We start from the raw sequence: 13,018 nt of genomic DNA on the forward strand, positions 1-13,018 counted from the left end.
GCATTTTTACAATTTTTTTCCATGCTTAAAAAAATAATAATTACATTTAAACACAGATATTCAAGGTCAGAAAAAAAAAGAAAATGTTTTAAATATTTTGTTTCGTACATGTTTTCAAAGTTGTTACAAGGTTTTAATCTATTCTGTTCTTTTCTAAACATTCAGCATGGTGTAGAAGTTTTATGTGGGGATGCTTTCAAAAATAATGCCAAGAATATTTTTATATGAAAAAAAGTGCAATAAAGACAAAATAAAACTAAATTAAATCCATCTTCGAGTGACTAGTTGTTACCTTTAAAACAGCATCAGTTTTCTTTGTTCACTCACAGGTATTTGGCAGGTTTGTTATGAAAGTAATATTAAAAATTATATGAATATGACTCTGTGAGGTTGATGATGGTAAAATCTGGGATCTGTAGAGACCAATTAGAAGCCTCCCTCATGATATTCATCAGCAGCATAGGAATGAATGTATTACTGTGCCAAAATTTTAACACTGCTTTGAATTTTAAAGTCCAAAATGAAATCCAAACCTATGACAACTGTAAGAAAAGTACAAATACTGAACTGAAATTAGCTTCTGTCAGCAAATATAGAAGATCAGAGTAAAAAACCTGATCCAAACTATGTATCGTAAAAGATTAGACTGGAATAAAAACCTGCCTTGGTGGTTAAATCCTACTCGACTTGAAAAACTGGTCTGACAGTCAAGCTTTAACACGCACTGACCTCATTTGCATTGACACAGCTTCTCTTCCGTGTTGTTGTTCAGCCGTTCAAACATCCACAGTTTGGTTTAGACGCTACATTCCTCTTCTTTTCTTTGGCTGCTGGTAAGTTCTAATTTGAGTTTCTGTATTTTTGATCACCTTTAGAGGAAAGCAAGACCTAGAAAACAATCCTGCCTCTAATGAACCAGTGGTCAGACTGAAATAGGAAACAGGAGTCAGGCAGGAAAGCAGGATCTCAACAGAAACCAGGTTAAAAACGTTGTCTTTTACACACATCTGTAGCTGTTACGACTAGTTTCCCTCGTTTAAGTGCATGACTCTACGAATAAGGTAATTCTGGTTCAGATCCTGAAGTCTCAGGAGTAATTACAAGACCTTGAATTTCATTATTTATGGATTGTTTTATTTTTATCTTCCTACCTCTCCCACGTAGTATCCATGACAAGCTGCAGATCAGTAAATGCAAGACACAGAAAAGCCATCTATTGGATCTGCATCATAGAAGGGGGCAGGAATAAGATAAGATAAACTTTATTGATCCCACAGTGGGGAAAGTTCACTGTTACAGCAGCTCCAAGTAGAAAAAAAGTACAAAGGCAGTACAACAATAAATTAGAAACACACAGTGCAAAAACGCAGAGAACATTATATACACAGAAGATGTTTTTTTTTTTTTTAAAGAAGAAGACTATTTACATGAGGATGAGGTTGAAACAATTACTGCACATAAGTGGGATGCATATGTGAGGGGAAAAGTGCAGCAGTAACAGAGGTAGACCAGTTTATAATGCGGCATTGTAAAGTCTGACTGATGTTGGAATAAACGACCTGCGGAAACGTTCCTTCTTACACCTAGGGTGTAACAGTCTGTCACTGAAGGAGCTTCTTAAGGAGTTCACAGTCTGATGCAGAGGCTGGGAGGAGTTTCTGATGATAGAAGACAGTTTATCCAGAGCCCTCCTCTCTCCCACCACCTCCATGGAGTCCAGGGATCAGCCACAGACTGAGCTGCTCTTTTTATCAGTCTGTTTAGTCTGTTCTTATCACGCTCAGAGCACCTCCTCCCCAGCACACCACTGCATAGAAGACCATGGATGCCACCACAGTGTCATAAAAGGTCCTCAGCAGTGATCCTGCTCACACCAAATGATGGGAGTCTCCTCAGCAGGTATAGACGACACTGACCCTTCTTATAAAGAGAGTCAGTGTGATCTGTCCTGTCCAGTTTGTTATTTAGGTGAACACCCAGGTACTTGTAGGTCCTCACTCTCTCAATGTCAAGTCCCTGGATGTTCAGCAGTGGAGTGTATGAGGGTTTCCTGTGGAAATTGATCACCATCTCCTTTGTCTTGCTGGCGTTCATTTGGAGGTGGTTCTGCTCACACCAGTAGACAAAGTCCATGATGACCTTCCTGTTCTCACAGTCGTTCCCTCTGACACGCATCATATGATGGCAGTGTCATCAGAGAACTTCTGGAGATGACAACTGTCTGTGGAGTAGCAGAAGTCTGATGTATAGAGGGTGAAGAGGAAAGGTGAGAGTACTGTATCCTGGGGGGCTCCTAGACCACCACATCAGACACACAGTCCTGTAGCCTCACATACTGAGGTCTATCTGTGAGGTAGTCCATGGTCCATGCAGCCAGCTGGTCACTGACCCCCACTCTCTCCATCTTCACCCTCAGCAGTGAGGGCTGGATTGTATTGAAGGCACTGGAGAAGTCGAACAACGTCATCCTCACAGTGTTTCTAGTGTCCTCCAGGTGAGACAGGGATCTCTGCAGCAGGTAGAGGACGGCGTCATCCGTCCCAATACCAGGCTGGTACACAAACTGCAGGGGATCCATGTTTGGACTCACCAGGGGGCGAAGATGGTTCAAGACGATCCTCTCAGGTGCCTTCATCAGGTGAGAAGTTAAGGCCACAGGTCTGAAGTGGTTGGGCTCCTTGGGGCACGAGAAGAAGTCTTCCACATGGCAGGAACTCTTTCCAGTCTCAGGCTTAGGTTGAAGATGTAGCAGACCACCTGACAGAGCTGGTCTGCACAGTCCCTGAGGAGTCTGGAGCTGATGCCATCAGGACTCGTGGCTTTCCTGGCTCTGGTCTTCATGAGCTGCATTCTCACCTGATCCACTGCTGGTGTGAAGAGAGGAGGACGAGGTGAGGGGGAGGGAGGAGAGCTCCAGAGATGGTGGAGGTGAAGGAGGTGAGGGGGAGGGAGGAGAGCTCCAGAGATGGTGGAGGTGAAGGAGGTGAGGGGGAGGGAGCTAGCAGGCAGGAGGAGCTGGACGCAGGCTGGACAAGGCTCAGGCTGCAGGGGGAGGAGGTGAGACCATTATCAAGCCTGTTGAAAAACAGGTTTAACTGGTTGGCCCAGTCTCTGTCCCCAGGTTCAGGCTCCCTTTTCTGCCCTTGCCCTGCCCTGATATGGTCTGGAGTCCTCTCCAGACCTCTCTTGTGTTGTTCTGCAGCTGATCCTCCATTTTCCTCCTGTAGCTGGCCTTGCATTCCCTGATCTTTCTCTTGAGGTCCCTCTGTACCCTCCTCAGGTCTTCTCTGTCACCAGACTTAAAGGCCCTCCTTTTGTCCAGCAGCAAGGCTCTCAGCTCAGGAGTCACCCATGGCTTATTGTTTGAGAAACACCGTACCCTCCTAGTGGGTACGATGGTTTCTACGCAGAAGTTTATGTATTCTGTGATGCAGTCCGTTAAACTGTCAATGTCCTGTCCATGCAGCCCACAGAGCACCTCCCAATCTGTGGTGGTAAAACAGTCTTGGAGTGCCTCACTGGCCTCCACTGCTTCACACACTTTTTGGTTGGAGGTTGTTTCTTGACCAGAGGTGTGTAAGCAGCGAGCAGATGGACCAGGTTATGGTCTGAGCAGCCAAGCGGGGAGCAACTGTAGGCATCTGCTGTGTTTGCATAGAGCAGGTCCAGAGTTTTGTTGTCCCTGGTGGGGCAGTCCATGAACTGATGGAAGGTGGGGAGAGTGGCAGCCAGGGAAGCATGGTTAAAATCCCCTGTGATGAGGAAGAAGGCTTGAGGATGTGCTGTCTGTAACCGTGAAACCACACTGTGGAGGAGCTCGCAGACTGAGTAAAAGACTGTCTGCATGCTGCACTCGAGAGAAAAAAAGAGCTCAACTGTATAAAATTAACGCAACAGTTTTCATCATTTATTTACTTATTGCATTAAAACTACTTCTAATGAATGACTTAGAAGAATTTGCTTGCAACTTAATGGTTGGTGTCACAAACGCAAGTTTTTGAGTCGATTATTCATAGAAAAATAAGTACTTTCACAGTATTGGAGTTTATGGAAAATAAAACTAAATCAAATCAATTTTCTGAATGATTCCAGGTCCTAACAGAAAACAAAGAACAATAAGGACAATACATAAAAAAAACTGCGTAAAAAAAAAGAAAGATGAGAATAAAACAGTAGAAGGTAAAACTGCTTCTGAAGGAATAAGGTGATATTGCACAAACTGAAATACTAAAATTACAGTATTAAGACTGCACAAACTATTGGGAAAGATCATATTAAATAAAATTGCATTTATTTAATCGAACTACATACAATATTTTTAGCTGCTGTAAAGAACCCTGTGTCCTGTTTCCCCCCAAATAAAACACTAATGTTAAAGGTCAGTTGAAGAGAATATGTTTTGATTAAGAAATGTTTTTATTTTTCATATTTCTTGTGTCATTCAGCTTGATTATTCATAGAAAAATATATATTTCCATCGTATTTGATAGTAATTTTTAAACATTAAGGACGCACACAGTGTGTAGAATTGTACTTTTACAAAGAAAATAAACTACGTTACATTATGTTATTGCACTTGGACCCACATTATTATTGTTATTATTATTATTGTTGAAAGAATCAATAGCAGTATTTGACTACGTGGGAACATTTATGCAGGACACTGTCGCTTTAAATACAATGACGTCGTTCAAACGAGGAAGTAATGACGTTAAAGGATTCTCCCGGTATGTGCGGACACCTTCAAGATAAAAGTCTAGAAACTTTGAAAACAATTGTTTTCTCGCATTTGAAGCCAAATATCGCTTAGTTTTCAAAGTGGCATGAGAAAAGGGATGAAATAATATTGAAATGTGTATTTAGGTTTTGCTTAATGGCGGGAAATTAACCATCTGGGTTGGGTCGCAGTTTTATTCTGAAGGAGTGAGGCTGAAAATGTGTGTTGTTACCGGTGCTTGTGTTTCCAGCCGAACCGCTGCTTGTGTTTCTGCATTCCGGGTCATGTAAAGGCTCCGGTTCTGACCCAGGTTTCCGTCCTTTCTCCCTCTAACCATGAACCGGACCCAGCTGAAGCGGTCCAGTATCCTGAGGATGGCTCTGGCCGGCTCGGACGCGTCGGACCCGGACGTCTCAGAAGAGACGTTCCTGCTGCGGGCGGTCCGGATCGCGGCCGTGGTGGTTCTGTACTGGTTCGTGTCTATCACGATGGTGTTCCTGAACAGCTACCTGCTGGACAACCGGGACCTGGACGCGCCGCTGTTCGTCACCTTCTTCCAGTGCGCGGTGACCGTCGGCCTCTGCTGGGTCATGCAGCTGCTGTCCGGGATGTGTCCGCGGCTCATCGACTTCCCGGCGGTCCGGTTCGACGTGAAGACGTCCCGGGAGGTTCTGCCGCTGTCGGTGGTCTTCATCGGCATGATCACGTTCAACAACCTGTGTCTGAAGTACGTCGGGGTGGCCTTCTACACGGTGGGTCGGTCCCTGAGCACCGTGTTCAACGTGCTGCTGTCCTACGGGATCCTCAGACAGACCACCTCCCTCAGAGCCCTCATGTGCTGCGGGGTCATTCTGGGTGAGTTCAGATAAGATAAACTAAAACTTCCTGCTGGAACTTCATGTGCAAAATATTGCTCAGAAAAAAATACGTAACATAAACAGAAATGCGTGCATCACAGAAACACAATTAGTGCAATACATCCCTAAAAATAAAACGAAATAAGCCGAAATAACACACCAATAATAATAATATTAAAATAAGAGGTAATACTGGCAATGCTTCTGAAGCAGTTAAGTAATATTACACATGGAATTAAAATAAGATATTATGAAACAAATATTGCACAAGTTGCTGGGAAAGGCCAAATTAAATAAAATTAAATATAAAATATTAAATGTTGTATGCAGTCGCGAATATGTTTTGAAGATTTTTCTGTGTATGTGTGTAAACCTTCAAAGTTATTAAAAAGTTAGATTTATCCTTTACATTTCTAAAAATGTGTCACTGCAAAAGTTGCATGTGCTTATTTTCATTTTTGTATTTTAATGATTTTTTTAAAGTGAAAAAAATCAGAAAATAATCCAAAATAAATAAAGTAAATCAAATACATTTTCTAATTAATGCAGTGCCTAACGGGGAAAACAAACAATAAATACTAATCTATCTATCTGTCTGTCTGTCTGTCTGTCTGTCTATATGAAGCAAGTCAAATACATGTTCTGAATAAAGAAAAAAAAACAAGTAAAATACATCACAATAAATAAATAAATAATTAAAATAAAACTAACCAAGCAAACATAAGATCAGAATAGAAAAGTAAAGTGTTATCTTTTAAACTGCATCAACTTTTCTTGTTCCACTCCCAGGTGTTTGGTATTTCGGTTGTTTCGGGCATCATGGATAAAATATTGCAAATTACACCGATGTCATTGGTCAGATATAAAGTTAGCTTTTTTTTCTTTTACTGGATGTGATGTTATTATGACAGTTTGGCAAGTGACAGTATTATTTAGGTTTTTTTTTCATGAAGTGGGTCAGCGACTATAAATGAATCTAGTTCATCTTTCAGAAAAAGGGGCGCCTCCAGAAATTTCTCAGAGGCCATATGGGGCCGTTGAGCATCTTGGGGTGGAACACAATAACCAAAACCTTCAACTGGATTTTACTAATTCTATTATATACATGTATTTGTACTGGATTTTTATTTATTTATTTTTTTTGGCTACAGGCTTTTTGGTTGGGCACACTTACTTACCAAACAAATGCAGCCACTGCACACACGGAACTTTTTTGTGCGTCCATTTGAAATTTGCCGTAGTTTCAGTGAACACAGACCAACTAGAACTTGCAGATCCTCCCGGTTATTAGAATCTACTGTCTAGGAACACTATGATTTCTCAGTTAACTACAGGGATGATTGAGGAAAAACAGGTGGACCAGATGAAACCTCTACTTCCCTCTAATCCACATGTCATCTAGCAAGCCATTGTAGCCCTTTACAACAAACACAAGCTACAGATGTGCACAACTGATCCAACATCTGTTCTTATGACCGATGAGTGAAAATAAAGGGCTAATGAGTTAGCTGACAGTAACGGCACAAAGCAACATGGCTCCATTATATGTTCATAATGATTCAAAATGTCCAGAATGACAGAAAATCATCCAAAATGTCTTGAAATTTGGACCAAATAGTGTCTAAAGTGAGTCAAAAGTTATTTGGAATGTGTCCGAAACAACAAAACCTTAACAGAGATGACTCAGAAACATAATAATGACGGTTTATTTTTCAAATGCTGCCATTTCTATGGATTTTTTCTAATGTAATTTACTAAATGCTGCACTTTAATCGGTACAGAGTTATTTGAGAGAATATTTGTGTTGCTCAGTGAACCTGTAAGCTGTCATTGCAAATACAAGTACAGAACTGTTCCAAAAGCAGCATCTAAATTAACTTTTCATGCTACCTTTTTCTATTTATTTACCAGAATATTTATTTCTTAATAGATAAATAAGTAGATGAGTACATTTTCAATACAAATACATGCACCATTACAACCCCAGGTTCAACTCCATCAACTAAATGCACAAACAGTCCCAGTTATTACAGTCATTTAATGATATTGTGGCTTGGGTTTACGCATATATCGTAGTTGCATTCGCTGAAACTTGGACATCAGAGTTTCAGTGAACTTGACCTATCAGATCTCGTCAGTGAGACCATCCATAATCATCCTTGGTCCTCCTTGGAGATGCCACTGTTTCAGAAATACATATCTTGATAGACTTAGGAGAAGAATTTAGTTAAGGAACAAAGAGGAAAAGCAGCTCTGTGCAAAAAAAAGTGTAATTTAAAAAAAAAAAATCAAACAGATATTTGAACATTTACTTCCATTTGACTAACTCTTGTGGAGTCACAGTTCCATTTTTGTGAAGAAAACAAATCACGACTGCCTGACATTTTTCTTTATTGCACCATTTCAATCCCAGTTTAGAGTGTGAGGAAGCTGACATGTGCTAACATTATGATACATAATCAGGGAAGGAAAGATTTGTTAGTCACCAGTCATTTTTAGTGACTCATCAGACAAACAAAGCAAACATATATTGGTTTCACCCTCTCAAAAGCGACAAGTAAGTTTTCTATTTTTTTGTTATTGTAGCGCACAATGTCATTTTTAAAGCTTACATGAAATCTCAAGCCTATATATCTTGCCTCTTTTGCATATGTTGTTATTCTTAATTTTATATAATAGTTTTGTTTTATATGTACATTTGATTTTATTATGTATTGTTGTTAATTTTGCTTATCAATGCACCATCCAGTGGCAGCTATTAAAATTTACATCATGCCCTCATGTATGATGACAATAAAGCTGTTCTATTCTATTCTATTCTATTCTATTCTATTCTATTCTATTCTATTCTATTCTATTCTATTCTATTCTATTCTATTCTATTCTATTCTATTCTATTCTGTTCTGTTCTATTCCATTCTATTGCATTTAATCATTTTGTAATACTTTGGGTTTGGGATTTTTGGTCTATTTGAACATAATGCTTTAGCCTCTGGGAACTTCTGATTAGACATTTTAAAATATTTTCCTCGCACAGACTATTATTTATCTGACAAATTGAGCAATTTTTCAAACAAAAAGTTAATGTCTGCAGCCCGACTTTCAACCAGTATTTCCAATATTGTCTGTAATGACTGAGGTTCAGGCATGTAGGTTCTGTAACGCATCTTGAGACAATTTAAATTGTAATTGGCGCTTTATAAACAAGATTGAATCAAAAATGACTGAAATACACTGCCTTTCAAAAATTTGGGGTCATCCAGACAATTTCATGTTTTCCATGAAAACTCCCACTTTCATTCATGTGCTAACATAATTGCACAAGGGTTTTCTAATCATCAATTAGCCTTTCAGCACCATTAGCTAACACAATGTAGCATTAGAACACAGGAGTGATGGTTGCTGGAAATGTTCCTCTGTACCCCTATGGAGATATTCCATTAAAAATCAGCTGTTTCCAGCTAGAATAGTCATTTACCACATTAACAATGTCTAGACTGGATTTATCATTCATTTAATGTTATCTTTATTGAAAAAACTGCTTGTGTTTCAAAATTGAGGACATTTCTAAGTGACCCCAAACTTTTGAACGATAGTGTACATCCAGTTCTAATGATTATTCACTTGCATGTCTGAAATACTGGTTTACTGTGAAATCTGAGTCCTCTATGTGTCCTTTCAGGTGGGTTCTGGCTCGGCGTGGACCAGGAAGGCACCGCGGGGTCCCTCTCCTGGTCCGGCGTATTTTTTGGGGTTCTTGCCAGCGCCTGCGTCTCCCTAAACGCCATCTACACTAAGAAGGTGATGCCAGCGGTGGACGGAAACATCTGGAAGCTGTCCTACTACAACAACATCAACGCCTGTGTCCTCTTCCTGCCGCTCATTCTCGTGTTCGGGGAACTGGGCCGAGTCGCCGCCTTCAGCCGCCTCACCGACCTCGGCTTCTGGGGCATGATGACGCTCGGGGGGCTGTTCGGTTTCGCCATCGGCTACGTCACGGGCCTGCAGATCAAATACACCAGCCCGCTGACGCACAACGTCTCGGGGACGGCCAAGGCGTGCGCGCAGACAGTCATAGCGGTGGTGTACAACTCGTCCAGCAAGAGCCTGCTGTGGTGGACCAGCAACATGATGGTTCTGGGCGGATCGTCCGCATACACTTGGGTCAAATCTCTGGAGATGCAGAGGAGCCCCAGCAACGACCCTCAGGATCTAGCCAAAGAAAAGCTACTGCCAGGCGAGAAAGGCAGTTTAGGAGTGTGAGAATGTAAAACAAATAGATTAGAATAGTTGGAGTTTGGTGAATCGGTTCGGAGCTACTTACATTCTCTTCGGGGCCTTTTTTACTATTATTTTTATGACTTGTATAGTTATGTCTTTGAGTCTACAAGCAACGGAGGAAATGAAGTTTTTACTGATGTTTAAATTCACTCTGATTGCAGGAAATGGTGTCATACTGAAATCGGAATTTTTCTACGCCGGTTGTTCGATTCTGATTTTAATATTTTTACTGAAGAGGATTTCAATCATGGCTGCACAGTGGCGTAGTGGTTAGCACTTTCGCCTTGCAGCAAGAAGATCCCTGGTTCGCGTCCCGGCTTTCCCGGGATCTTTCTGCATGGAGTTTGCATGTTCTCCCTGTGCATGCGTGGGTTTTCTCCGGGTACTCCGGCTTCCTCCCACAGTCCAAAAATATGCTGAGGTTAATTGATTATTCTAAATTGCCCGTAGGTGTGAATGTGTGAGTGCTTGTTTGTCTCTGTATGTAGCCCTGTGACAGACTGGTGACCTGTCTAGGGTGTCCCCTGCCTTCACCTGAGTCAGCTGGGATAGACTCCAGCCCCCCCATGACCTTAGTGAGGATTAAGCGGTGTATAGATAATGGATGGATGGATGGATTTCAATCATATAAATAGTCGCCCTTTTAATAATGCAGGTCACTGTGTCGGTGTTGCCTTCGGATAGGAACTGATCTGTTGTAGACATGAGGATATCTGTAATATCCTGCTTTTTTATTGAGGTAATAAGAAACGGGACACACAATAGGTCTTTTATGGTCACAGAAAACACCCCCGCAGGTAGAAACTGCGTGTTTTTGAGCAGAGCCAGATTCTAAACTGAAGTAAATGTGGGTGTGAGTTGAGCACTTCAACGTGAAACTGGGTCAGACTGGAAGAGAATCTGCTGGAATGTTCAGGTGCAGGACTCGAGTTTCAGTGTCGTTCTGATGGTCGGAGTAGAACTGACAGTATCTGTCACAGCAGCGCATAACTTCACCTGCCATTCTGACACTTGACAAGGCAGCTTAGAAACCACAAAGAGTTCACCTGCCAGGAAAAGGTCCAGGAAACTACGGTTTTTATTCAAAGCTAGCTTGTTAAAATGTCATTAAATCATTACAGCATCTCAGTAAAACAGAACCAGGAAGGATTGTGCTTTATGCTTTCATTGTTAGGTTTTTTTTAAATTTATAAATGTGATATTTTCTGGTTTAAATAAATTGTGTGATTGTTTTTATGTACATATTTTCTCTTCATTTCACAGTTAATCCATCAATTGTAAAGACGGTGTTATAATAGTCCAACAAACAGCAAATATCTGAGATTTTATCTGTTTTGGGTAAAATATTTGAGGCCATATTGACTTATTTTATGTCTGAGCTTTTCCATGATTGAGAAATTGGATTTTTTTTTTGTGCATTGGCAGACATCACATATGGACCTCACAGTGTCATGAAAAGTAAAATCACCAAATATCTCAACACAGACCAGTGGATCACATTTATCAGCGGGCTTTGCATGTTTAGAAGTTGGCCTTAAACACAAAAATATTTTATTAGAATTGTAAAGAAAGGAAAAATTCCATTTTTTTTTCCAGTGAAAATGATCTCTTTTAGCCTTAAAATGTCTTAGATGCAACTCCTTTGATAATATACAGATCTCTGAAGTTCCCACTACTCTGCTCAAACTCTGTCAAACTACCTGATTGTAAGTTGTAATATTGGAATAATTCAGACATTCATAGACATTCAAGATGTTCAGAATGATGCATTCTAAAGACCTTCCCTGACTTTTCCTCTTATTTGGTCGACATTTGTGGTCAGCTATTGGATAAATTGCCATGAATTTTGAAATTTATTTCCTTAAAATTCCTCCCCAGTCCCTGACAAACCCTTGATCGTTCATATATGCTGCTCTCTTTATGCATTTTGATTTTCATCTCAGATGTTTTAAAGTGTGCCAGTTTATAAACACTCAATCACACTTGTTCCTAGCAATAACGTGCAGCTCCACCAGCAATGGTGCGCTATGACTTTTGCTAGCAATTTTTCATACTTTTTTTAAAAGAAAATTTGTTTAAAAAGCTGTGTTAAAAGCATCTAAAAAATACCTCTCCATCTTTGGAACCCAGTAGTTCTGTCATATTTGACAGTAGAACATTATTCAAAGTTTAAACAGGTCACAAGGCTTTGAATGTCATTCGTCCAAATCTGTGTTTTGATATCTTTTGCAGTTGTTACGCAGTCGAAATTAAAATTTCTTCAGACATTTAATAGTTTTAAGCTTAAAGTATAATTACTCCGCCAAGGAACACGGTGGAGTTATGTGATGATCGGCGTTGGTTTGTCCGTCTGTTTGTCTGTCTGTCTGTCTGTTCACAACGTTACTTAAAAACGGACTAACAATAACGACATTTATTTATTCGGTCATTGATTTTTTATATGAGAAATGGTCATAAACTTCACTGTTCACATTTTACTCCGCGAAGAAACGCGGCAGAGCTAAGTGACGATCGGTGAACGTTTGTCCTTCTGTCTGTTATTCCGTCTGTGCGCAACATTACTCAAAAACGGGTTAACGGATTTGGGTGAAATTTTCAGGGAAGTTCAGAAATGACACAAGGACCAAGTGATTACATTTTGGCAGTGATGCAGCTTATAGTCTGGATCCATGGATTTGGTAAAGATTTCTGGATCATTGTGAGGTAGCGGCACAGCGTCACTGTAACTATGACAACAAGTGAACACTACATCAGCTGCCTGCTGATGATCACATGATTGCGATCCTACTACAAATCGCCCGCTGTGGACCATGAATAGTTTAAAGATTTCATCCGTTGGAAATCATACAACGACTGAGCAGCCTTGGCGGAGTACTGCGCTCTCTGAGTGCTTTTCTTGTTTTTGACTGTGAAACTAGCAGTTTTGAGAGAGAAAAAAAATGTGTGCAATCAAGTTTTTAAAAAATCTTTCTTTTACATATTTTCATTTTAGGATTCAACATTTAGAGGAAAAAAAATCACGTTTATTTGCAGTATATGTTTTCTGTTAATTCTTGATGTTTTTTGTGTTTCATAAGTCTTCTTGCAGGGTGCATGTAACTGGTGCAGTACTTTAAGTTTTTCATTATTGCTACTTCTGGAGCTCTTTTCTGCTTTAAAGAAC

At 40.3% G+C, this 13,018-nt stretch overlaps 1 protein-coding gene across 2 annotated transcripts; it reads left to right on the forward strand.

The window, feature by feature from the left end:
• Positions 1-718: 718 nt before the first annotated feature.
• On the forward strand, positions 719-11,095 carry slc35c1 (solute carrier family 35 member C1). Of its 2 annotated transcripts, XM_023299468.3 has the most exons (3): positions 719-833; positions 5,068-5,572; positions 9,257-11,095. In XM_023299468.3, the coding sequence occupies exons 2-3, from the start codon at positions 5,092-5,094 to the stop codon at positions 9,835-9,837; spliced, it is 1,062 nt and encodes a 353-aa protein (XP_023155236.2). In that variant the 5' UTR covers positions 719-833; positions 5,068-5,091; the 3' UTR covers positions 9,838-11,095. The 2 variants fall into 2 exon arrangements, with proteins under 2 accessions (XP_023155236.2, XP_054869209.1); XM_055013234.1 differs by lacking the exon at positions 719-833 and having other exon boundaries at positions 5,053-5,572.
• The last annotated feature ends 1,923 nt before the right edge of the window (positions 11,096-13,018 follow it).

This window comes from Amphiprion ocellaris, chromosome 1, assembly GCF_022539595.1.
Source record: "Amphiprion ocellaris isolate individual 3 ecotype Okinawa chromosome 1, ASM2253959v1, whole genome shotgun sequence".
In the NCBI taxonomy this organism is placed as follows: Eukaryota; Metazoa; Chordata; class Actinopteri; family Pomacentridae; genus Amphiprion; species Amphiprion ocellaris.

Coding starts and splice junctions, on each gene's coding strand:
- slc35c1 (XM_055013234.1), top strand. CDS start 5,053: ATGAACCGGACCCAGCTGAAGCGGTCCAGTATCCTGAGGATGGCTCTG. Junction 5,573..9,256: donor GTGCTGCGGGGTCATTCTGG/GTGAGTTCAGAT, acceptor GTGTCCTTTCAG/GTGGGTTCTGGCTCGGCGTG.